Raw genomic sequence first — 27,952 nt, forward strand, 5'->3', positions numbered from 1 at the left:
TCTCCGTCCAGAGATAGAGAGAGAGGAAGATAGACAGAGAGGGAACGAGGAAAAACGAGAGGTGTTAATAGATACTCCTTCCAGAGAACCCTTCCACTCGTGACAGTGTGTGTGTGTGTGTGTGTGTGTGTGTGTGGTGAGGTCGTTAGCTAACTCAAGTGACCTAGTGGATTAAGTGACTTCCTTCTCTGTAGCTGAGAACCCCGTGATAAAGCCAACTAGATCAGCTGGCCTCATCTGCAACACTCACACGAACACCAACTAGTGATGGGCCTGGGTTCAGCTGCCATTCCACCCACTTTTAAAGAGAATACACTGAAATTAAGGATTTGTTGTCATTCTTACGGCATAAAACAACCTACTGTGTTTGTGCTGGGTGCCAGCAAGTTTCATCAACTTAAATATTATTAATATTTAAAGGCCTCTATAACTGAACTGAAGACATAAAGGATTTCTGAGGCCTTGAATTTAGCCATATTAAAGACATTCTAAGAGGTTTTCAGGACCTGCAGTCACCCTGTTGTATACAAGAACAACTCAAGTGGGTGGGAGCTGCCTGAGTGTTTCTATGTGTGTGTGTTAGGGTTCGACTGATATAGGCTCATGGAAGCCGATATCAATACTAATATTTTGGGATTAAAGCTGATAGCCAATATTTGCGTTATAAATCTTTAGGTTTGACCAAAAACATCATAAGGACTCAGTTTTTCCCCCAGAACTGTATTCTTGTCAGGGTGGAAAAGCCTCTGAAACAGCATTTAGAGCATCATAGGACACTAAAACTCTCCACTGAAACCCATACTGATGAAATTCTTTTTAGCAGGGGTGAGGCATGTTTCATTGCAGGTTTTACAGACTGCCACCGAGAGGGTTAAGAGGAACTGGGAGGGCGAGTGCGACTGAATCCAAACAAACAGAAGAAGCAGAGCAGAGCAGAGCTACAACATGATGAGGTCATGGTCCTATTTAAGAAAACAGCGATGCCTCCTACTAAGGCTGGAAGACCAACACTGGACAGGAGGGAGAAAGGAGGTCAGAAAGAAAGACAGAGGGGCAGAAAGTAGCTGGGTTAAAAAAATGTTATGACTCAATACTGGACTGGATGGCTTGTTAAGTACGGTAGAAAAGAGAGTATAAAAGGCAAAAGAGAGGGAGAAGAGGAAGACAACTCCTGCGCAGTTTGAATTATGGGTGTTTAAAGAATAACCTAGTTACTGTGTGTTTAGTGTGTGTGTGTGTGTGTGTGTGTGCACGTACGTGTGTGTGTGTGTGTGTGTGTGTGTGTGTTTGTGCGTGAGTGTGATATGGCATTTTTTTCTCTACCCTTTATCACACACACCTGCAGCATTCCTATCTTTGTTTAGCACAGTCACGCTCGTCTGCATCCACTGTCTGTAAATAGATGACATCAGCTTGTAAGTGTGTGTGTGTGTGCGCATGTGTGTGTGCTGGGAACATTGCAGGCAGACAAAACATGCTTAGCCAGGCAAACAGAACCTGAAGCATTGGACTATGCGTTTGTGTGTCATGAACGCTACAGGCAGACTAAACACAGTGATTTAGCCATGCTAGCTGAGTCTAACCTACATTTGACAATGAGCCGGACACACACACACACACACACACACACACACACACTTACACACATACACAGTGTGCACAGTGTAGGCGTGATGACTTCAATAGAAATGTAGCTTTCAAATGCGCAAGAAAGATGCATTTTTTTGCAAATTACAGAATAAGTTCTCGCAGTCAAGAAATAAACTTATAAACAAGTATGAGGTGATGCAGGTGAAGCAGCAAAACAAACCAGCACACCCTGAGGAAATACATTTCAATCAACCTGAGCATTATTTCCTCATTTATCCCCACTGGAGTATCTTGCACTAGGCAACATTTTAACTTACCAAAGATCAAGGTCATTTAAACCGACAAAAAATAACAGCAAGGGAGTTTACACTGGTGAAGGATTCAGTTCACTGCCGGTCCCTGATGTATTCATCCAATCGCCCAATCCTTCTTTAGGCCTGATACTAGTACAGTAGAAAACTGTACTAGTATCAGGCCTAAAGTAGGAAGACCCGCCAAAAATATACCCACCACCTGTTTTGGGACCGCCCTGTATCCAAAATCCTGAAAGACAGATGCTCCCATATCTCTCCTTCCATTTTTCCTCCTTATAGAATATACTCTCTCTGGTTCTTCCTCACCGTCTCTCCATCTTCCTCCATTCTTTCTCTTTTTCCCCCACAAAAAACTCTCTGTCCATTCTTCCCCTTTACTTCTCCCTCCTCTCCCTCATCCCTTCCCTTCCCATGTTACTTCCTGTAAAGTCGGTGGAGGAAGTGGAGACCGGCCACACCTTTCCTCCCAGCATTCCTACACTAATGGGTACACGCGCACACATACGTATGCACACGCACACACACACACACACACACACGATAACGCATCAACGTATTAATGGAAATGCACACACACTCTCACTCGCACCTTTCCTCTATAACGGACATTCCTTGCCTAATGGACAGAAACACAGACAATCTCTCTCAAGCTTTACTTCTTGAGCGGACATTCCTTAGCTAATGGACACACACACACACACACTGCAGGATTGCTAAAGCCTTTTATAGGCCTGTGTTCCCTCCATCTCTATTATACAGTGCCAACTATATGCTATTCAGTGACCACAGCTGCCCATTCCCTTTAACCACTAACCAGTATTCATTTACACCTGGGCGACTTCCAGTGCTTAGGTGGCCTCAGCCCAGTTAATATAATACACAAACACCCACTCACACGTGTCATTAGTAGGATTCGACTGGATTTTTGAAGGCTCATACAGATATCTATATTTTTGGATTGAAGCTGCGGATACACAATACTTTGTGCCAATATTCAACATTTGTCAATATGACCATTTTCATGCCAATTTGTTTTTTTAAATTACAAGTATTCATGGTTATGTCCAGGTTTTTTTTCCATGGCAGGGTGAAAAATCCTCAACAACATTTAGACCATGGGACACTAAAACTCTCCACTGACTCTACATAAAGCCATGGATAATATTATGAAAATATATTCATGCATACTTATGTGAAATCTGATCAAAATGTCAATGTAGAATCAATTCCATTTAAAGGCTTCCCAAAGAAAACCAGTGTAGTATCAATTATACAATAAATATGCTGGCTAATCAAACAAACATCATATTGAAGGTGGACGACATCGACTGGCAATATGATTTTAAATAAAAGACCAACATTGGCGTAATATATCTGCAAACCAATATATCGGTCTAACCCTAGTTCTTAGGTTTTATGTGGTCATGGCATTCAGGGGTTGAGGAATGCAGGGCGTGAATTCAACACAGTAAAAGCTCCTGTAATATTGTACCAGTTTGGCTGACTTGATATTGTGTATACGTAAGGGAAACAATACACACAAACACACACAGATCAAGATAGACACACACGCGAATGTTCCAAGTGTTCATCCTACTAGCTTCCTCTCAGGTTGCCTCCCTCTCCGGTATCGACCCCAGGAGTCCTATTCAGCACACCACAGTGACCCAGTCCGGACCTATAATCACTCACAGCTATTCATTTAAACCTGGCCAGGCTCCGACGGTTAGCCAAACCCCAGCCTGTTTACCGAAAATGACACACAAACACTAGCAGGGGCAGGGACACAGTAGAGTAGAGTAGAGTAGAGTAAAGGACAGTACAGATGGAGGACAGTAGAGCAGAGTGAAGAACAGTAGAGTAAAGGACATTACAGAAGAGTAGAGGACAGTAAAGATCGGGACGGAAAAGAAAAAAGAAAAGGACAAAAGAAGAACAAAACAGAACAAGAAACAACAAACAAAATAGACCACAATAGTCATGAATAAACAGTTCAGAACAACAAATTAACAGCAGAAAAGAAAAGAAAAGGATTGTTCTATTGTTCTATTGTCTTTGGTGCAGACTGACTGTTCTGTATTGCAAGACAAGTGAAAACCTCCATCTAACCGGCGTCTTGTCCACATGCATGTTTGCAGATAGAGAAGTGAAACCTGTAGACTAAGCTAACTAGACCACATGGAGACAAGCGGCCAGGCTCAACACACTGATGTGAACCAAACAGGACTGCTGAAGCCTTGGCACTGCAGTGCTGTCTGTGTGTTTCCAATGTGGTTCAGTGTGTGTAGCCGGGGAGGCAGACGACAGTACACACAGTTATGGTTCAACTCCCACCAGGACCACAAAGAGTCTGTTTGGAGGGACCACACACACACAACTGAGCTCCAACCAGGAGAAGGAGAAGGAGAAGGAGAAGGAGAAGGAGAAGAAGAAGAAACAGAAGAAGGATGAGGAGGATGAGGAGGAGTAGAATGAGAAGAATGAGGGGGCTAGGGGGTGGTTCCAAAAAGACTCCAAACTCCATGCAAGTCAATGGGACCACAACCCAACTTCTCACTCAAAATATAAAGTCAATACATTTTTTCGAGGTTATGGTCTCAGTAGCTAATTTCACTTCTTTTAATGTGTGTCCTTAAAGAGATTTTCAAAATAATTGTGTCATTAACGGGGTATAACCGGTCACCTGTCCAGTGATCGACAGGTCGCCGATTAGGGGCCGATTAGGGGCTTTGGCTGCTCTGGCTCCAAAAAATGTCAACATGGCGGCGACCGTAAACACAATCTCCAGGCTTCAAAACGGCCCTTCAGAAGCCAATGGGTGATGTCACACTATGTCCATCTTTCTTTACAGTCTATGGTTGCTACTTTTAAAACTGAATGTCGGCCACAAGTCACACAATCCAACTTAGTTGCTTTGGAAATAAATATAACCTTAAACACATGAAGTAGTTGCTGTCCAACCGTCCTCATCATCAGGCCAGACTGGAGCCACTGTCCAAACTGCCTGCTGTGATCTGTTCTCATTAGACTGAAAGATGGCTTTCATTATAACAGCTACACATTGGGGTGTGACATCACTGCTGGCCAGTACAAACACACACCAATAACACTGCTCACACACACACACACACACACACACACACACACATACACACACACATACGCCCAAGCACACAGAGTTTATGTTTGGTTGTTCAAATTTGTTACACAGGAAGCATTGAGTAACAGACCTGGTGGTTGGTTGTGTGTGTGTGTGTGTGTGTGTGTGGTGAGTGAGTATATGTGGGGGGCTGAGATTATGAAACTTCAAGGTTCTGACCTTGGGAGAAGAAGAAGCAGGGGAGTGAAAGAGAGGTGTGTGTGCGCGCGTGTGTGCGCGCGTGCGTGCGTGTTCATAACGCAGTCTTTGAGGACAGTGAGCCAACAATAAGTTAGACTTCCTCTGGTGAGTTTCATTAGCTAGCCAGTTCCTTGGAAACCAGAACACACGCAGACACACACAACACATACACAGTGAGTTCAGACAGCTCGACAGCCCTGGATGAGCAAGGCCTACAAAGGAGAATGTTTGTAAAATTGGTCCTGAAAATACACATTATTTAGGCTGACAGTTTTGTTGTAGGCCTAATAATTAACAGGATATGAGACAGAGGATGACACATACACACACACACACACACACACACACACACACACACACACACACACACACAGGGAGAGGCCCAGGAGATGGCTCATACAGTTAGTATTTCTCTAAAGGGAAAAAAAAAACATCCATCTTACCGAGTCTATTAGGCGATAGGCAAGTCCAAACCAATTATCTGGACTCCTAAATTATCAACTTTCATGTCCAAAAAACATTTACATAGTAATGAGGTGGCTGTACTTTTTAAAAGGCAAAAAAAGGACTGTACTGAACTCAGATTTCAGCCAAGAAACAAAAACAAACCAAAAAACCCACACATAATGAAAGAAATATTCACTATGGGCAACTCCCTTAGCCGATGATTCAGGTATGAAGCAACAGTAAATATGAGATATGAGTTATGATCAGTCATGTATGAGACAGCAGTGTTAACTGAGCCTTATTCCACCCTACACTACTATAGTCAACATGACACTTACACATCATGTATAATCCTTCAGATTCTCATATCCCTCTCATTGCTATGTACTGGATATACTTTTCATAATCGCTCCACCATTTCATACTGTATACATATTGTTATTTGTTCATATTATGTTTTTATATTGTTATAATTACATATGCTTATATTTATACATGTAGTACATTATTTTTCATATTTAGTAATCCATATTTAAGTAAGCAATCGATACTGTAAGTAACAACTGTAAGTAAATCCATATAGGTTACACTTTGCCATACTTCCCACTCTTACAGTCTACTTAACATGTTGAAACTGTAAGCTGCCTATGTTTTTACAAAAAAAAAATCAATCAAAACAAAGCTGATTGTTTTGGTTTTTTTAAATACTCAATAACATTTTCCCTTGCATTTACATTCAACTCAATGTATGGAAAAAGTAGAATTGAGTGGAAAATTACACAATATGGAATCAGTGCTACCAGTCAGTCCTATAGTACAATGGATACAATGAGGATGTGAAAGGCAGGTGTGGCTGTATGGGGCCTGATAATGGGAAACACAATACCTGTGTGATGTACTGCTGTGTGTGTGTGTGCATGTGTGTGTGTGTATGTGATGATGGTGATTCGTGATGATTATGTCACACTAACAAAACCACCAACCCCCTCACCTCAGCTACAGTGGAAAATCCCATTAAAGAGTCTCTGTCTCTCTCTCTCTCTCTCTCTCTCTCACACACACACACACACTCACACAAACACACACACATATTCCCACGCCAAGCTAGCTAAAACACAGGCTGAGTGATAATCAACCACCATGAGCCAAAGTCCAATGATCAAAACCACCACACACATCAACATAATGATCCGCCAGCGCATTCAAAAACCACAAACCTTGGGAGTTTTTGTTGGGACAAGTGTGTGTGTGTTTGTGTGTGTGTGTGTGGCGAGGTTGTCGAACCTAGGGTATGTGACACTGAAGGACACAAATTACGCATAAAGTCAACTGTGGGTTTGTTAGTTTGACAAATAATCAATTTTAGACGTACATTGATGTACTCTACACTCTATGAGCTCCTGTGACAAATATTAACCAAAGATATAGTGTGTGTGTGTGTGTGTGTGTGTGTGTGTTCGCTTCACAATTGCAACACGGCATGTTCAGAGTTTAATTGTTGTTCCATTTAAGTGTCACATGAAACGAGTAATGACACATAGGATGGCGGGTTATTTGGCACGCAAGTGTGCATGTGTGTGTGTGTATGTACCAGTGATTATGAGTAGACCTACCATTAAGCATTTTATGGTGTGATGAGTGGGGTGTATGGAATGCCATTTACTGTCCTGCAGGAGAAACATAACACCAGGCACACTCATGTTTTGTGTTACTTTTGAAGACATTACATTGACTTAGTAGTGGTTTCTCTGTATTTGTTCAGCAAATGTGCACCAAAAAGTGACAACACTGCTAGAGAAGATGCAAAATTGACAGTGTAATTTAGCCTATTCTCCCTCTATTACTACGAAAAACTCCTCATGTTCAGAATGAATATGTTTTAGGGGTGTCACGATTTCGATTCTAAATCGAAAATCGATCGAAATGAGCGTTCGATTTCGACCTTCGAAATCACAAGCAGGTTTGCGATTCTCCCAGTATTTTTTTCTCTCCACCCCTGCCTACTTGTCTGAAGAAAAAAAAACATTTCAATGACGACACAGCGTAGCTGCTAGAGAGCGCCCGTTCTATATTTCACTATAGCACCCAAGAGCTCCCGTCATTTTTAAATCATTTAAATGTACCAAAAACTGAAAATCAAGTTATCAGCTTTGTTTTATACTTCAAGTTGTCATCGATGAACCGGACCCGAAAAATACTGTAAATCTGGTGACACTGAGACGTTTGATTTTCCCCGGGTTTAGTCGTCCTCCACCGGTAACGTTAGATCTAAAAATGGCTTCGCCGGCTAAGCGTCACGCTTTTAAAATCTTCTGGAAGCTGTCAGATTGTGCTATGAGACAGAACCTGACCCGCCGTATGTAGTGGAAAGTTACGAAGACATTGTGAGTTGAAGTCTTTTGATTGAAATCGCTTGTTCTTGCTCGATAAAACAAGACACAAGATCACCTTCACTAAACAGCGGGAGACAGACGCTGTTTTCCAGGAGGCAGTGCGCCGAAGAGTCGGTAGGAGGACTGGCCGGGTTGCAGCGACTTTTATCCATATAAGTTTGCCGACTTTTTCCATATTTGTTTGGCGACTATTATTGTCTGATCTTATTACTGTGTGGGCTGAAGCACTGGAGGTTTTGTATGTATTTTGAAAGCTTATTGTTAGCCAAGATAGGAAGGATCTGTTTTGTTGTCATACTGTGAATGACACTTCAGTAAGGAGACGCCCTGCATCGCCTTGCCATGTATTTGGTAGGCTACCAAATTAAAGGGAAAGTTGTGTTTTTTTAAATGGAAAAACTTTGAAAAACTTTGACCATATGGCCTTAGTGTGGTACATTCCAAAAAAGAATTATGGCAGTTATATCACACTTGATACCATCTTTTTAAAGAAGAATTTGAAAATTCTTCTGATAGTTGTCAGGGCATAAAACCAATGATCTGTTGATCTTTACAAATCAAGACTCGATAGTCTAACAATGGCATAGCCGTCAGTGCTGAAAAAAAAAATGTTTAAATCGAAAATCGAATCAAATCGTCACTTTAAAATTGAAAGTCAAATCGAATCATGGATTTGGAGAATCGTGACACCCCTAATATGTTTATTATGATAACAGATCCAAAGAATTAACTTTAAAGCCTTATAAATCCAACCTGCACTCTGGGACTGAAACAGGGACAGACGTGGAAGCAAAAGTGAAATTACTCCCCCCCAGGCATCAAAACTACATTAAATTACAGAGGAAACGGAGCTTATGCATTACATTCACTCCTTAGCCCTCGGCCTTTCCACTAAATGCCTAACTCTGGCCCAAACTCCAGCCATAACCTGACCATAACACCAACTCTCAACCCTAAAATGCCCGCTTTTAAACGTGAGAACCCCAAAAAATGTCCTCACTTCTTTAGCACATGAACACGCACTTACTCTACACATGCCTTGTCATTTATCATCTATTTATTCTCACTTTCTCCTTAGCACATCAAAGCACAGTAAGGGTACCGACACACCTCAAAGTGTGCTGCGGTTCAGTGATAATAGCGGTTTAGAGATCACAGGCAGTCTAAACTGCTCCCAGATGGGGATCTAACTGGAGCCTGGTATGTGACAGAATGGCTTACAGAGCATGGCGGCAACACCAGGGACCAACACATGCTTCATTACTAACCCTATCATATAAACACAGAGAGAGGAGGCATGGCAGAAAGGCCCAGAGCTCAACTCATGATCAGACTGAAGCGGAGATGAATCATACTACTTTTTCCACCAACGATACTAAACTTGAATTATAGGCTGATCTGGAGTGCCGTTCGGATCCATTGCTTTCACTAAACAAGAGAGAAATGATGAGTATAACATATACAATCTACTGTATATAAGAATCAATATTTTTCTACAACAGATCTAACATCCTTCTATGTACAAAAAAATACAGAAAATCATGTTGCTTTGCTTTTGCCTGATGTTACACCTGGGTATCAGGTTTTAGTATTGGAGAAAATACTCTGATACCAATCCTCAGCCTTGTATCTGATATTAGTTGCAGTAGCAGTGCATTCCTTATCTGGAGGCTATGAAAATGCGAGCAGGTCACAGCACAGCATATTCAAGTGGAATTGGTTTGCACTGCAATGCTTGTGAAGCCATAGGAAACAATGGGGGAACACTGCTAGTGCCTGTCAGTATGATTGCTATCAGTTACCCATTTTATAGCCTCAACCTTGATATTTTCACAGTCTGTTGTCCACAAATGCCTCATTATCTCTTACAAACACAAAGGACTACTCTGGGCCTTTCTGCACCACTGTGCATTTTTCAAGTAGCACATGTTCTCTAGGAATGAAGACAGAAATTTTGAAAACATGAGCTTTAAAAATAACTGAAAATGATCAGCCCTGCTTTTCATCTCAAATCTCAAATTGTAAGTGCTGTTTTTATTCACTTTTCTACGCAGCATGAATCTATCTTAAGAGCATCTGCTGGTTAAAAAGTAACCTGAAGTCAAAGTAAAAATATAGCCTAGCACTGTAGTGCCCTCTCCCATCTGGTGCCCTTTGACCTTGTAATATGAAGCTACAGGTGGTCAGTTTCAGCCACAGAGAGGTAAGAGAGAGAGAGAGAGAGAGAGAGAGAGAGAGAGAGAGAGAGAGAGAGAGAGAGAGAGAGAGACAGAGAGACAGAGAGACAGAGAGAGAGAGAGAGAGAGAAGGGGGGGTGGATATAAGCCACTTGACCACCTGTTCATTGTATAGAGTTGGGATGGGAGCTGTACAGTAGAGGGTCTGTTCAAGGCAGCTGGTACTGTAGCATGACTCATGCAACGTCAACAAGCTTTATAAGCTATCACACACACACTGCATACACACTAGGGTTTGACTAATATGTATTTTTGAAGGCCGATACCGCTATTTTTAGATTGAAGCTGAATTGAAGTTTTGAAGTTATTCTATAATAAATATGTAATTAACTGCATCATATCATCATATCAGAGGTGGACGACACTTACTGGCTGATATTTTTAATAAAAAGCCATTATCAGCCCCATATATCGGTCTAACAGAGACATGAAATGTTGCGTACATACACAGACACACATCATGGATTGTAACACACATGCATAGCCTTCCAGATTGCATCCATACACAAATACATTCTTTCTCTCTCTCTTCTCCCCTCTTTCTCTCTCACACACAAAGTCCTTACAAACAACTCATATTCTCCATGACGTACGTGGCTCCTTTCAAAGGCAGATTTATCATATTATACAACGCAGCTCACTCCTGTGTAGAGGGTGTGTGTACGTGTGTGTGTGTGTGTGTGTGTGTGTGTGTGTGTGTGTGTGTGTGTGTGTGTGTCTGAGCATAAAAGCACTCCGGTTCTGTTTGAAGAGATAGCGAGGGCAGCACAGTAAAGAACAATTCGACTGAGTTTCCTTTGGAAAGGCAGGGAGCGGGAGAAAGGGAAAGCAAGAGAATAGTCTCATAAAAACGTTTATGTAACCTGCAGACAGTCAATAGACCTTGTACTCCAACACACCAAACTACCGTAGGTCTCACACACACGTGCACACACACAAGCAACCAAATTGTGTTCACTTTGAGAGTGAAAACATAAGATTACAGACTGATTTAATTACAAGTTAATGAAGTAAACGTAATATTTTGTTTGACGTTGATTCGTCACAGCTGATTGAAAGGTCAATGCACAGCTAGGCCCAATAGAGCTCGACGGTCCGATATGAATGATTTCTCCGGTCAGCCATAGAGATAACAATAATAAACACATATTCACTAGCTGAGGTCAGGGAGGAACCTCCATCATATCAGAGGTCAACGACATTGACTGGTTGATATTCCATTTTTAATATAGGGCTAATATCGACCCAGTTTAGCATTAACTTTCAGCAACTAGTTTCATAAGTTGCTTGCAGTATGATTACAGTTAGTCTGTGTTTCTAGAACCAAGGCTCATTAAAACACACTATATTAGACGACCAGAAACAGACACCTGACACGTAGTTAAAGAACTCAGACTATAGGCTCTGCTGGAGAGCTGGACTCACTGCTGCAGGAAGGAAGCAAGGCCTGCACACACACACACACACACACACGTACAGACCCACTCAGACAGAGAAAGAGAGAGCACACTACTGTGTTTATGGTTGGCATGGCAGTGTTGTGAGTCTAAACAGCTGAAAGGTTGACTGCGAGTACTTCAAACAACTGTACCTCACATCATGCTCACACACACACACACACACACACACACACACACACACACACACACACACACACACACACACACACACACACACACGATGCTGGATCTTCCAGAATACCAACCTGCGGCCTCTTACTGAGGCAACTGAGGTAGCTATTATCACTAAACACACACAGATGTGAAATCCTCTCTCTCAGTGAGTTAGATAATATGAACTTGGTGACATTACTGCATGAGACACCTGCATTTTACAATACAATTGTTATTTATGTTACCATGAAGCCATCAAAAATAAAGCCAGTCTGCCTAGCCCTAGTATACTGTATGTACAGCTTTTTAAACAACAATGTCCCATAAGGGGACATGAATTCAATCTGCCTCACTTCATGTGGCCTGATAGCCTTAGGCTCAAAGACAGTCATGGAACTTTCTAAAATTAAAACCTTTCTTCTACTGAGACAAGACTAGGGATACACCCATACAGAAACACTGTCAGATATAAGGCTGCTGCCAGGCTTAAATAGGACACTAGTACCAGAACTTCCCCAATGCAAAAACCTGATACCAAGAGCCACAGGTAAAATGTCAGCAGGGCTGGAAAGAGGATCAAAATATCTAATTCAAATAGAAGTACTGCTGAAATTTTACTGAAGTATAAGTAATATTACTAGTTATGTCAAATCTATTCATGTAAAAGTAACTCTAGCACATTAGAGAACATTGGTACACATGCTCTTCCCCATGCAATGTAGGAAACTCATCTTTAAACTAGATTCTTTTAATTCAAAATAAATAAATAAAATCAACACGATTAATTTAAACATGATTAGGATTGGCCAGTTTCTGATGCAATGCTAAAGAATCTGTACTCCGTTATGGATGTGATACAATTAAGTAAAAGTAGAATTACCAACTTCAAAAATACTAAAAAAACTACATAAAAAAACTACATAAAAAAAATACATAAAAGAGTAACTCAATTACAGTAATGAGTTCCACCGTAGCGTGACAGAAATCAAAGCAAAGCGACTATGATTTTCTGTCTTTTCACACATAAGAGGATGCTAGATGAATAAATACAGATTCTATCCAAATCACTTTTGTCCAGTGACCTCAAATAAACAGCCCAAGTCTACATTGTTCAGTAAAAGTCATGGATTGAATCTGTGCTTGCTTCATATGGGCCGGTGCAGCAGTATTAAGTATGAACACGGTGGCGAAAGGGTGCAGCTCTGGCCGCTAAACCATAACAAACCTTGGGCGGCGTTGCTGGTGTTGAGAGAACAGGATAGAGAGCTGAGAACAGACAGGAACTAACATACAATGGACGAGGAACCAGGATGAAGGGATGAGAGGAGGAATGGAGGGGTGAGGAGGGGAGAGGAGAAGGGGAGAGGCTGGACAGAGGAAGGAAATAGAGAGAGAATGTGACGGGGGAGGAGAAGGAGGGATTCAGATTGAGAGTGTTTTATTTTCCTCATCACATTTCCATGGGGACAGGACAGAAAATCACCTTACACATGAGTAGGGTTAGACTGATATGGGTTTGCTGAAATTGGCGTTTTATTAAAAATCTGATATCAGTCAGTCAGCGTCATCCACCTCTGATATGATGCAGTTTATTTGATTATTATTATTTATTGCAGAACTGATCAATACTACACTGTTTATGGGAAGACGTTAGCCTGAATTGATTCTAATGCAACATTTTGATCAGATTCCACACAAGTAAGTAGGAATATTTTGTATTATTATCATCATCCTGGGTTTCCATCTGTAGTTGCTCGGCAGGTAGACATAAAAGACATGCAATAGGAGACAGAATAAAACAACAAAGACACTATGAAATGCTCAAAAAGATGTGAAAAGAGTGTTTAGGTGCAGACAGGCTCAGATTCAGGCTAAAGGAATGAACAGATGTCTAAAAACAGAGGTGAGAGTAGTGGTGCTGGAGGGGGGAAGCACTACATCAAAGGACTGCTGGTACCCTGCTACGGCACGAACACCATGCTGGTGTCATGCTGTAGTTTACTGTGTGTGTGTGTGTGTGTGTGTGTGTGTGTGTGTGTGTGTGAGAGAGACAGATAGATAGGATCTCCTTTACCCACTGTGGTAGTCAGCCTGTCTATCAGTCAACCTTGGAGATAAAAACCATAAGGGACTTTTCCCACAGTAACAGATAGGAAAGTTGAAGTCTCCCTTACCCTTATAATAGAGAATGATTTCACTTTCACATCAATTGGGATTCCCCTCACAACAACCTCATGTAGATAAACAACTTGAGTTTTTGTAGGCGGATTCTCTAGATGGAACTAATGTAAAAGTAATTGACAAGTGAGTACAAGTAAGGCATGGACTGTCAGCACTTATAATTAGAGATGCACCGATCCGATACTTGGTATCGGTATCGGGCCGATATTGGCCTAAAATGCTGGATCGGACATCGGTGGCAGCTAACGTTATAATCCGATCCGATCCAGAGCAATCAGTTCGAGCCCCCGGAGTAATAAACGGGCGTAGTTGCCTGCCGTAAAACATGCCTGAGTTTGCACGTGACGCGACACGAGTGAGTGAAGAAGTTGGAAAAAGAAAGCGAGCGTGCAGGCAATGTGCTGATGTAAACATGTCAGCGGTTGGGAATTATTTTAGCCACAAAGGGATGCTAGATGGCTATGGTATTACTAGCGTCCCAAAGATCTTTATCCAACTCACTTTACCAAGAACTTCATCTGGCGACGCCTTCCAAACGCCTGCTCCTTAGCTCAAACTTACATCGAGTGTCCTTGGGCTTAGTATCATGTACACGCCACCATAAACGTTTCAATTAAGTCTTCCGTTTTCACAAAACGAAGCTTTTTGGAGATGGGGGCTAAAGCTAATGCTACCGCGCTGATGACGCTGACGCGACCTGTGCGTGCGTCAGCGTCAGTGACTGTCAACACTGTCAGTGAACGGAGGAACAGGCTGACAGCAGAGAGAGGTGAGATGCTTCTGTTTCTGAAGAAAAACCTGCCTCTTGTCCTTAAGTGATTAAAACTAGACTAGACTTGGCACACACTGGATGTTATGCCCAGAAAAAGCCTATGTGTAGCAGTATTTTTTCTGTCAGTTATTCACACTAAAGAAGAGGGAAAAAAATATAAGCAAAGGCTGTATGGTTGTTTCAATATTGTTTTGTAGCAGTATGCACTGGTCAGTTTATTGCTCTTTTGCACTTTTGTGAGTTTTTTTGCACTGTATCCCTATATTGCAGCAATCTTTTATATATCCTAGGAACTGTCATTCCTATTTTGGTCAGTTCTTTTGCCCTGCTGCTTTTCTTTTTTTTAACAATAAAATTATTGTTCCCATGTTATTTACATGTTGTATGCAGCTGTGTAATTACAGAAGAAAAAAGGGGTCAATATCGGATCGGTACTCGGTATCGGTTGATACTCAAAATTCTGGTATCGTTATCGGATCGGCAGTAAAAAAACGGTATCGTGCATCCCTACTTATAATTAAACCTAACTTAACACAAATGACAAAAATGCTGTAAAGCCTGCCTAATGAACCTACTTGGACACACACACACACACACACACACACACACACACACACTGGGGCATAAACGCCGTACCATAAATCCATTAGCTATGAGAGTGGGCGGTCTGTACTGGGAAAGGAACAACAAACAGCCTCTCTATCTCCAACTGCCTCCCATTATCACGTATGATGTCAGGTACAGGGCTGAGCTCAACTCGCTTACAGTTCAGTTCACGTGAAACGCAAACACAGACTGCATTTCATTTCTTACTGATAGCGCATGTGTTCTCATCGAGTCTTGTTTCTTGATAGGCTGAATACGAGGAATGAATATGAATATGTTTTTCAACATACTGTATGACTTGAAGAAATTTCACTTCCTATCCTAGATTGATAGATATAAAGAGCAAAGTTCCCCTCATAACTCTGCGACAAGCTGGTGCCGGGCCAACATCAACGCCATCATATGATCCCGCTGTTTAAGTCATCAAATGATTGCCACTGATTCGCTGTTTGTGGAAAGCCCTGCAACTGTCTAAGCGGTCTGTCTCTAAGCTGAAATACCCCCAAGTTCACCATTTCAACTGTTTTTTTCAAGTGGTATATTGGATAAGACTGTGCATATTCAACTGCTGAACACTACTAATAATCGGTGGCCATATACATTACACAAGCACAACACAGCTCAAACAACATTACATGTGCTGAAATGTACAACCATGCTGTTGTGTAACGTACAGAGAAGCACTGCAGTACACAGCCAGCACAGACAGACTAACAGACACTGCAGGATCAGCAAGGCATTGTTGATGGTACTATGAACAAGGAATTAGGGCTGCATGTAAGCCTGCTAGGCCCGTATTTAGTCTATGCATAGCCTGTGTGTGTGTGTGTGTGTGTGTGTGTGTGTGTGTGTGTGTGTGTGTGTGTGTGTGTGTGTGTGTATTCTTTTATGTTTTTTATTCTAATTTATCTTTCTTATTGTTTTTGGTCCCATGTTTGATTTATTTTCATCTGCTATATCATCTGTTTTGATGTAAAGCACTGTGTAAAGTCTGTTTTAAGATAAGTGCTGTGTAAAGTTTATTATTATAAGTGACTGTTGCTCAAAAAAAAAGATTCCGGTGATTAGTTCAGGTCAGTGGACGTGTCTTTGCTGCAATACGGCCAACATCAGACTGACACTTTTCTGAAAGATGATGAATAATAGGCTACAGTAAGCCTACAGTGTATGATGATGATGATTTGAATTGAAGATGAGCAGCTTTAGCTGTTCATTGTGTGTGTTTGTGTGTGTGTTGGGGGGAGGGTGGGATTACCCTAGAGTGGTTCACATGAGACAGACCCACTGGTCAGCGTGACATTTCCTCTACAGTGACACCATTCACACACTACAAGGGTGGATGGGTGGGTGAGTGGGGGCGAGAATGTGTGTGTGTGTGTGTGTGTGTGTGTGTGTGTGTGTTTGTGTGTGCAGGACATGGAGATAAATCCTCTTCTGCCCAGACTGTGACATCTCATTTCCCTGCCTACCACTGAGCATACAGAGAGAGAGACAGCTTATTGCTCAGTCTTTCTTTATGCTGCTCTCAGTGTGTCTACTGTCTGTCTGTTTACATTAGAGCTTATCAAATTCACTTTCTCATTTAGATCCCAGCCTTCTAACTGCATGACTTGTCCTGGGAACCTCTCCTGAACTGCTGCTACTGCTACTGTTACTACTACTGCTGTTGCTACTACTACTGTTAACTACTAGTGCTACTACTACTGCTGCTACTGTTATTACTACTGCTACTACTACTGGAACTAGGCAACCACTACTCTCTCTCTTATAGACTAGGTAACATCTCCACTTGCCTACAGCTAGCACACACATTTTCCAAGGACATGTCCCTTCTCTAGTTATAAGTATGCTGTTGTAATGTGGGGAACCACCAGACAGAAGCCAGCGACCCATTTCAGGTCCTGAACCACAGTTTAACAAACCAGGGGTCTCGACCTCTCTTGCAGCAATGTATGGCCACATTGTGTATCCACTCCACACACACACACACACACACACACACACACACACACACACACACACACACACACACACACACTGCCATGAGGAATGAAGACCTGTGTCAAGGGCCTATTATGGAAAAATGAAGGGTCACACTGCAGAATCTGCAAGCGACTGATGTCACACACACGCACACACACACACACACACACAGAAGTGGGCAGAGTAGAAGAATAGCTCAATTCTTTTACACTATGCTGAGTCTTGAGAGTGTGGAACAAACCAGCTGTATTTGGGCGAGTGTGAGAGATTGTGTGTGTGGTGTGTCATGAGAGAGAATGCATGTATGTGTGTGCAAGTGAATGTGCGTGAGAGACATTTTGACACTGCAACTGGCCAGTACTTGGTCAAGGATCTGAAAAGTGACCTAGTTTTAGAGTTCCAGACATGTTAAGGCTGAATGTCTTGGGTTTTAACCCAATCCACTGCTGAGTCTAGACCTAATTCTCTCTGCATGCAAGGGAAGATTCTGTAAACAAAATTTGAATCTAGGTTACAATGTAGACTTTTGTTTAAAGAGTTGTTTAAACTCTGGGTCAGGATCTAAAGTGGGTTGCAGAGCTGGTTTTGGTGGGTCCTTGTGAGTCCTTGTCAAGACTAATGTCCTCTGTTTGTGTCCCAGGCTGGAACAACCCATATTTTCATGTTACACACCCCTAAGACCCCCCACTTGATTTCCTGCAGGGACCCATATTGGATGATTTTTGTTGTTGATTTAGCATCGAATTGTAGAACTGTCTGTACAGCATGTGGGGATATAACTGTGTTAAGAGTGAATGAATCATTAGAATAGTCATTATTATACATTCTCTAATTTATTATTTCAAGTGAACCAAATTATAGTGAAATTAAGCTATTCCTCATTTTGCTAAGGACCCCACTTTAGAACCACTGCTCTAGACTGTTGCAATTAATTGCAGAAAAGAGCTGACATGCAGGTAACTGATATTTAAATTGCACTATGGCTACTTTCCATATTTCTGCTTATTTTGGTTCTCTACTGATAACACAGCCTGTCTGTCTGCAACAGGGCAAACCCCATCTTATTGTCAAATGAAATGTAGGCTAAATCTGATAACTGTCGAAAGGGGATTAAAACGACACACACATGCCCGTTGTTCGTATGCAAATATGCCTATAACTAGCCCCGATACGTGCCATTTTCTCTTGTGTCCATTAAAAAAATCTGGCGATTTGATCGACCCTTGCTTATTGGAAAGCGTACGTATGTGGCTGAACATGAACATGTTCGTTAGGGTGTTCTGGTAAATTCGGCATGCAGAAGATCTACCAAGCACACTGTATTTTAATGAAATTTCAGCTTTTGGAATTGGCTCACCCAGCCCTCCACAGTGTATTTTGATGGAAAAGACTGTGGGAATAACATGCGACCCAGTTCTAAAAGTGGCAATTTAATTGAAATAAGTGCTGTTTCGTATATTGGATGTATGCCGAATTGAGGAATGGCTTCTAACGAGTCGCAGTTATGTTCTACCAGGTGTGCACCTTTGTCGATAAGCAGGGGAAATTAAACTGACAGTGTTGAATAAAGTTTTGCTGGACGTTCTCTCCATACAAGAGTGAACGGGACGTATCAGTGGTTCCCAGCCATACAAAACACGAAAAGGTTACATTGAGATCTACACGTTGAAAGGAAAACAAGAAGAGTTGACTTTATTTAAATTTACCTTGCTCTCTGTCGGTTTGCCTGAAGGTTTCTTGAAGAAAGAGGTTCTGGCCGTGAAAAAATACTCTTCGGAGTCCTCCTCTAAGCTACTGTAGCCACTGCTCATCGTGCTATTCCACGTCATTGGCGGAGAAAACTTCTCGACTCAAACTTGGATGCATCAAAAAGCCCAAACTGCACGGTTAATAGCTTAAAATGAACTCCAAACGTGATGAAAACCGAGAACCCGGTGTGTTTGAGGCCTCAATAATCGGTGTTTGCTCTGTATGAGATGATTTCCTCTTTCAAATCCGCTCCACTGTCTCCCAATCCTCCTTCCTCCCGTCAAACAGACTCGCCGAACTCCAGCATGACCAAACTAAATTGAGTTTTCCCAAGTTAAAAGAAAACGCAATTGACCAGTTAGTTGTACGGATGAAAGAAGTCAACTTTTAGTTCCCAATTTCGAAAGAGAGAACGAAGAAATGCAACGCACAGTATCACTTGCCTGCAGACCAACCGTTACACTGTTGAATGTAGCTATATTCGTAACTTGTCTGACAGCCAGGCTACAGTAAAGCCCCGCCCACTACGAGCTCACTACATACAGCCAGCCAATCGCATGTCTGACAGCCAGTATAGCCACACCCACTACCAACTCACAACTACAGCCAGCCAATCATCTCTCTGATAGCCACACTAGGGTTGAGTAGAGCCAAAGATCCTGTGTGTTCAGAAGATCAAAAAGGGTAGAAGTAAAGAATTACAATCATACAGTGGCTTTTTGCGTACTTTTAAAGTATTTTTTGGATTCAGTAATTTCACTTTTACTTAAATATGTTTTGACTGAAGAATCATACCTCACTACATTTTAAATTGCATCCTTTCCAGAGTCCACATTTACTCTCCATAATCAATGAATCAGAAACATTGCAAAGGAAAGATCATATCATGCAACAATGTCTGTTTTGAGTTTAAATGAGCTACTTTTACTTAAGTAGATTTTCACACCAATAATTTTCCTCTGCTTCAGTAAACTTGCCGCAAAGTAACAGAACTTACTACTCTAGGGGGATATTTTGGTACTTTTTCCACCATTGTAAACCAGTAAATAGTAAACTGGGCCACTTTCTGTTTGCAAATGTGGCTGGTGTCTCCTCTCTTCTTCAGAAGATGTGATTAACAATCTGCAACAGAATGCTTTAATTCGCTACATTTCCATTAATGCCGATTAATACAAATTCTGGTTTGCTACACTTCTTGATGACGTCCATGATATCCAGAGGCAGAGTGAGAGCTCTCACCTTTGAGTTCAGCTGGGATCAATATCACCTTCACATCTCAGTATATTCAGAGTGAGAATGAAAAACACACTGCAGACAAGACTAACGTTACCCAAACTCCTAAAATAAAAGGTCAGAGGTCAGGCTCAGCTACAGAGCTGCAGCCCTGGAGCTGACAGGGGTTCAGAGACTTGCTCAAGGACACTTCAGCATGGCAGGTCATTGTCAACACAGCACTTGGATGCATGGATGAAGCACAGTCTCTTTAACCACTAGGCCAAACTTCCCCTCCCAAAGTAAGAAAACCTATCTTTCCCATCTCTTTTCCCACAAACACACTGACATAATTCTCATGCTCATGATCTTTTCACTCAAAAAAGTTCGACCCTGTCCTCACAAATCCCCTGACACATGCACACACACACACACACACATACACACATTTTGAAAATACAAATACAGTGAAATGCAGCGTCTTACCTCGATGAACAAGCAGCAAACTAACGCTAGCTTTCTTAGTTTTTTCCTCTGCAACATGCTTTTCCTGCTCCAGCTAGCATCAAGTAAACTAAAAATACAGAGACCAAAGGCATTTAATAGCTACTGCTGGACTGACGCACTTTGTGTGTGTGTGTATGTGTGTGTGTGTGTGCGTGTTTAATTGCTTAGACCAACATACGCACCCTTCTCAATGGGTGGAACATGGCTCACTGGCAGCTGTCTTTTTCAGACGTTTAAAAATTTCCAGAGGGCCTTGATAATGGTGGTTGGTGCTAGTGTGTGTACTGTGTGTATGTGTACTGTGTGTGTGTGTGTGTGTGTGTGTGTGCGCGCGGAGGGGGGTACTTTTTACAGTACATCCACTTTTACAGTTTAGTACACCTTAAAGGATTTTTACTGATTTGCAACAACAGTGCCAAATTTTTTTTTTATTAAAAGAATGTGTTTTTTTCAGCCTTTACCAATTCCAATCATAAACTGTCACTTAGGTCTTTTCCAGTGGTCAGTCCCTTAGCATGTGTGGACAGGAATCTGTTGCCCGGGGCGATATGACATCAGCAGTTAGAAGGAGGCCACATATAATCCACATTCTCATGTTTCAGAGCCGTCGGGGGAAAAGTTGAAGGGTGACTCACACTATCAGGCAGTTCACCCACCTTTTTATTTGTGGGTTAGAGTTTGTCTGTTTCACCTAACATTTTGTCACATTAATAAGACAAACTAGCAACTTCAAGAGACACATACGTATATCATAATACTGATGAATTATAATCATACAAAATCATAAATCATCTTAGATTCTGTCCATCCTGGAAATTTCAATCTACAGTAAAGGGCCTGGGTTTCCTAAAAGCATCTTTACACTAAGTTCTCCATCCACTATCAATGGAACAGAGACAGACTTAGTCTCAAGATGCAGAGAGAAGTTCCATGCATGAACAACACATAAACCGAAAACAATGTTAGCATGGTATTATCTCTATTAATAAAAACCTATTTATCCCAAGTATGTGTGTCTGTCCATCTGAGGACTTTATGGGTTGTGTAAATGTTTGCCCTGGATAAGGAGAGGCTCAGGATGAAAGCGGCCAAACCCAAATGAGAAGCCGGGTTTCCATCTGGTGTGGTGTGGTTTTACCATAGGGCAGGGTTTGGTGTGGAGACTGAGCCGGGATTTAACCTTTTACAGGCAGAAAGGATGAGGCATTTTTTTAGTTTTGTCTGGCTTTGATTCGTCAGCCTAGCCTTTGTGCAGGTGGCTCTCCTGCTTTAACGCTGATAGTATAAAGAATCAAGAATCAAAATACTGTTCAGGCAATAAAAAGTGACTTGGACTAGCATGCATGTGGCATTGGTGGCCTCTAGGGTTCGACTGATATGCGTTTTGAAGGCCGATACTGATATTTTTGGATTGAAGCTGCCGATAGCTAATATTTTGTGCCAATATTCCCAAAAAAATTGACAATTTTCATGCAAAAAAAAATAAAAATCAGTGTAAATATTCAGTGTTTCCCCAGAATTCTATTCTTGTCAGGGTGGAAAAGCCCCTGAAATAACATTTAGACCATCATGGGACATTAAAACTCTCCATTGAAACCCAGGATATTCTTATTCTTTTGCATACTTATGTGGTAATCCAAGTTTTAATAAAAGAATAATATCACTCCAATCTACCTCTAGTGGCCTCAGTGAGAATCAAACCTCATCTGAGCCAAGTTCCAAGTTACAGCGACGAAGATGAGAAATAGATTTTTTAAATGCTTTTAAATGCTGAATCTTATTTGTCATTTCATGCATTTTGTTGTTAGATTTTGTTAAAGCATTACCAAATGGTTTAGATTTCCAGATGTGTCATTGCTTGCTGTCATCTTGATTTTTTGATTTGTGTGTTATTTTTTACCAACATACATTAATATCACCAAAACCTGTTTAACCTCTGAGTATTAACATTGCTAATCCTTCTATAGAGACGCACACTTTTTTGCAATCCGTCTGTCATAGGGTCTAAGAAATACATCTCCTGCCTGCATGCTGTCGTCACACAGCATCATGAAACGTAGATGCGAAATCAAAAACATATTGAAAGCATATTGCATGTTCAGCAGAGCGGCGGGCTGACTGGCTGCTGCTGACTGTTTATGTGGTTATAAAATGGATAGTAGTTTTACTCATGTTTTCACTGGGTGGCGTTGCTGTTAAAATCTCTTATATCGTCCCTTCATGGGCCAACAAATGGAAGCTATTAGTGAGAGAGAGAGAGAGAGAGAGAGAGAGAGAGAGAGAGAGAGAGAGAGAAAGTGGTAATAATTTTAACAGAAACAATTAAAAGCGCATGTACTTCTGTTTTCAGCTGCTTGGAGGGCCTTGTTTCTTACTGCATGTTCTACATTGAGTGTGTGTGTGTGTTTGTGTGTGTGTGCGTGTGTGTGTGTGTGTGCCTTTTAACATGCTAAGCTCATACTGTACTACAGCCCACCCAGCTGCAAAAAAGGCTAAAAACCATCAGCGACCCAGGTTCAGCTGCAGGGTGAAACCTACGGTACATCTGCACTAAATCAGGCCTAACCCACACACACACGTACACACACACACACACACACACATACGCTTGTGCAGCAGCAGCAACAACCAGTGGGCTAGCTGAGTGTTTTGTAGACGGACAGGCTCTAATTTAAACCCAATAGGGTTAGAAAAAGGACCAAAAATAAATACGGCACATCTGGGACAGCTAAACCACCATCTTGTCCATCCAACACACACACACACACACACACACAGACACAAATAATCCTGCATTCCACCGTCTTGTCCCTTGCCTGACTGGACTACTACATTTTCACACACACAGACACACAGCTGAACCTGGGTCGCAAATGCTGAATGTACAGTGAGCTGTGTAGCTCTGCAAGACAAATGTCTCTCTGGAAAAGACCAATAAAATGAATCCCAATGCAACTGAATAAGATTTGAAGTAATTCAGAGAAAAAAGGATGTTAATGAGCACCTTGATGATATGAAAATATAACAGGCTATTTTTGTTTATTACATTTCTCAGTAATCAATGTCATTTTTTTTGGTCAATTTTTGCATGCATGGCTAAAAAAGGGTACAGGCAACTTGATAGAAGCCCTACAGGTGACACACACACACACACACACACACTGACAGTGCCTGGCTCCACCAGGACTCCTGGAGGTGACTGGGTGGGAGCGTGTGAAAACAGCCTTTACAAGGTTTCTCACACACATGGAATTTCACTCTCTCTACACACACACACACACACACACAGTCTCGATCTCAGACCCCAACTAAGACCCCAACTTCTCCAAGAGCTGGACCAGGACAATGGTGCAAGGACCCGCGCCCAGTACAAACACACACACACACACACAGCCAGAGAGGTGTGTGTGGTCACTGGTGTTAAGCTGCTGTCCAGTCAGTCTGGCTGGGAGCCGGTCTGGTTACACATTACTCACATTCCACATTCCTCCACACTGTAACTGAACTCTGTGGCTGTTAAACTGGCTCTGGACACACTGGTGGACAACAGGAAGGTTCAAATGGATCCCCAAATTATTCATGCAGATATAGATATCAAAAGTTGCTGCTTATGTTGTGTTGCCAAAACTTTCTCAAGAAGCTTAAATGTACATTTTGGCTAAACGAAAGATAAAATAAGATGAAACTTATATGATTCCTGTGGGAAAAACTGAGTCATTGCCGCAGCAAATAGTACAAGGAAAGTAATAAGATATATATAAGATATATAAATGTATAGTGAATAGGGGGTGTTTGAACATGAGGCAACTGACAATTTCACCACTAGAACATATTACGTAAGTGGAAACACATGAATTAAATGTATGAAAGATTATGAGTTACAGCAATATGAAGCTGGACAAAAAGAAAAAAAGAAAAAAGAAATGAAAAAAATGAAAATGTAGGATATAAATACATACAAAAACCTTAATAAACAAATAAATAAATAATAAATTCAGTATGAAATAAGTGACAAATTCTCAAAATATATATAAAAATATATACATACTGTATATTATAAATTGCCATAATATGAGACTGAAGAAATCATATATGTGAATTTACAGCTAATATGCATGATGTGCAAAATAAGTCCTGCTGTGAAAAACTATTCACCTTACCAAAAATATTGAATTTCCAGCTGTATGCTGTTTACTGTAAAAGCTGGCAGGGCGAGGTAGGTTAGGAGGTGATGTGGGTGTGGGATGACAGAGAGAGAGAGAGAGAGGGAGAGAGAGAGAGGGAGAGAGAGAGAGAGAGGGAGAGAGAGAGAGAGAGAGAAGAGGGGTCGGTGGTTTGGAGAGAGGGATGGGCTGCAGTTTCTGCCTTGGTTATACATTATATACATTCCAGTGCAGGGACGGGACGGGTCGCAGCAATCAGATCAGACTCAGCAGAGCGGGAGGGGAGGGTGCAGGGCGAGAGGTCATGTGATGGAGGGAGGTTAGGGTGCAGGGTGCTGCGGGGTCGGCAAAGGTCAAGAGTGAAACTGTGCGGAATGTGTCGCATAAATATGAAACCAAAGACAATGGAGAGAGAGAGAGAGAGTGAGGAGAGATGTTACGAATTTTCCTTCAGGCTGCCATGACCTCACTCGGTAAAGATGCTGTTACCTTGCGTAGGTAAGTGTGTGTGTGTGTGTGTGTGTGAGAGAGAGAGAGAGAAAGAGGGAGAGAGGGAGAGAGAGAGAGAGAGAGAGAGAGAGAGAGAGAGAGAGAGACTTTATTTGAGTATGTGTTTGTACACGGTGTGTGTTGGTAGGTGTGTGTGGGTGTGTGTGAGAGAGAGGGAGAGAGGGAAAGAGAGAGAAAGAGAGAGAGAGAAAGAGACTATTTGAGTGTGTGTTTGTACATGTGCATAGGTGTGTGTTGGTAGGTGGGTGTGTGTCTGTGCTCTAATTTAAAGGCAGAGGGAGTAGAAAGGGCGATGGGGTGTGTGTGTGTGTGTGTGTGTGTGTGTGTGTGTGTGTGTTTGAAGACCACTTTAAAGGTGAGAACCAACAGTGAGTGTGTTTCTGGTGGGAAATGGGAGTTTCCCAGCTCTGCTCAACTCAACATGGCACCTGACTAACTGACTCACAGCTGCTTTCTACTGTTACATTTGACATTTAAACATTATAACAATACAAAGGTCAGGGTCACGTGTAACATCTCTCTCTCTCTCTCTCTCTCTCTCTCTCACACACACACACACACACACGTCATGGAATACTAAGTAGAAGCAGATTCACTGCTTAAAGAAATAGAGATAGGAAACAGCAGGAGTTAATAGTGATGTGGCACTTACTGTATAGGGGCCTTCTTAGTTCTGCAATGCCTGTGTGTGTGTGTGTGTGGTGGGGGGGGGGGGGGGGGCGGCGGGGGGCGTGTGTGTGTGTGTGTGTGTGTGTAAGGATTCCATTGTGTCAGTGTTTCAGTGTTACAGGTGTTGAATATCGAACCTAAGCCCCACATTACCCCAGGGGCTGTGAAGATGATCCACAAAACACGTGTGTGAGTGTGTGTGAGAACAAAACAGAGAGCATGAGCATGTGTGGGGTCTATTTACACACATAATGTCCATGCAGATTTTACTGTATGTGCATGTGCAGATGATACGTGTTACACTTGTGTGGAATCCAACCAGTGTAGTATTGATCCATCCTACAATAACTATGTAATTAATCAAACTGGATCACATCATCATCTCAGAGGTGGACGACACTGACTGCATGTGTATGTGCGTGCGTGTGTGTGTGTGTGTGTGTGTGTGTGTGAGAGAGAGAGAGTGTGTTGCATCCTTTCTATGCCCTGCAGGCCCAGTATTTCACCCTGACAGACAAAACACCAAGTGTCTTGTGATCAAAGAGCAGAGGAACACTGTTTGAGGATCACACACAGCAACAGACAGGCAGAGAGAGAGAGAGAGAGAGAGAGAGAGAGAGAGAGAGAGAAGGGGTGGAAGGCAGTAAATTCAAACACTAGAGGCTGGTAGGTTGCACTATAGCTGGAGGAGTAGAATTACTTGACTGTAGATGGTTAACATGGGAGAGGGGGGAGGGGGTTAGCAACATGAAGCATACATCAATTATTCTCTGAAAACATGAGAAAATTCTTGAAAGGAGCAGCTGCAGCGGAGGCAAGCGTAATCATCTCACCCTATTAAAGTTGTTTGCTGGAAAATAATATTTCAGCACCGGATACTGAACCAAATGACCTGCTCACACTCTGTTTTAGCCCGAAAACAAAGAAGCAAAGAAAAGCAACTGGCCCGAAGTCAGTGAGATCAAAGGAGACATTATGCAGCGGCAGCAGCACAATAACAGGTTTGTGAGAGGTAGAGTCACCAGCCAAACACACACACACACACACACGTGCCCCCCCCCCCCGCCCACACACTCACACACACACACACACGCGCCAGTCAAATACAATTCAAAGAGATTTACTGGCATGATAAGATTTTCTTACCCTGCCAACACAATCTCTCTGACCTCTCTCTCTCTCCATTTCTCTCTCTCTCTCGCTTCAACTGAAAAAACGAATTCTTGGGTTTTCTGACATTGTCAAAACAACAGTGACGCCTCTGTTCTTTCTGTTTGCATGTCTCTTTTTAACTTTCTATTTTTTCCTCGCTCCGTTTATAGTTTCAATCTGAGGTCTGTCAGCGTCCGTTCAGCCAAGAGCGAACACGCCTGTTTTATTCTCCTGACTCTAAGGTCAGTGTGTGGCTGCCTGCGCTGTGCGAAGCTGTGTCAATGGTGAATGTGTGTCATTTACAGTGAGCTCTTATCTTGGCCGGCTGGTTATCCGAGGCTGAGATTGTCCGCCCGGATAAGGTCAGGATCCAGGATAAGAGCAAGCAAACATACACACTGTACAGCATAACACACACGCACACACGCACACACACACGCGCTTTTTCATGCCACACAGCCAAGTGCACATACAAAAACATGTACAAGCGCACAAGCACACATGGAAACAAAAC

The 27,952-nt window shown here is 42.1% G+C and overlaps 1 protein-coding gene across 5 annotated transcripts in view; it reads right to left on the reverse strand.

The window, feature by feature from the left end:
• Positions 1-27,952, reverse strand: part of rassf3 (Ras association domain family member 3) — a 65,603-nt gene that overhangs the window by 13,548 nt on the left and 24,103 nt on the right. The window contains exon 1 of one of the 5 annotated variants that reach the window (XM_071920605.2): positions 19,183-19,676. The exons of 2 other annotated variants lie outside the window; for them this stretch is intronic. In XM_071920605.2, the coding sequence (XP_071776706.1) occupies positions 19,183-19,305 (123 nt within the window). In that variant the 5' untranslated portion in view covers positions 19,306-19,676. Of the gene's footprint in view, positions 1-2,100; positions 2,243-19,182; positions 19,677-27,952 lie in introns of those variants that run through there. 2 more of the 5 variants (XM_078281943.1, XM_071920607.2) reach the window with 2 other exon arrangements.

Source organism: Centroberyx gerrardi, chromosome 24 (assembly GCF_048128805.1).
Source record: "Centroberyx gerrardi isolate f3 chromosome 24, fCenGer3.hap1.cur.20231027, whole genome shotgun sequence".
Classification (NCBI taxonomy): Eukaryota; Metazoa; Chordata; class Actinopteri; order Beryciformes; family Berycidae; genus Centroberyx; species Centroberyx gerrardi.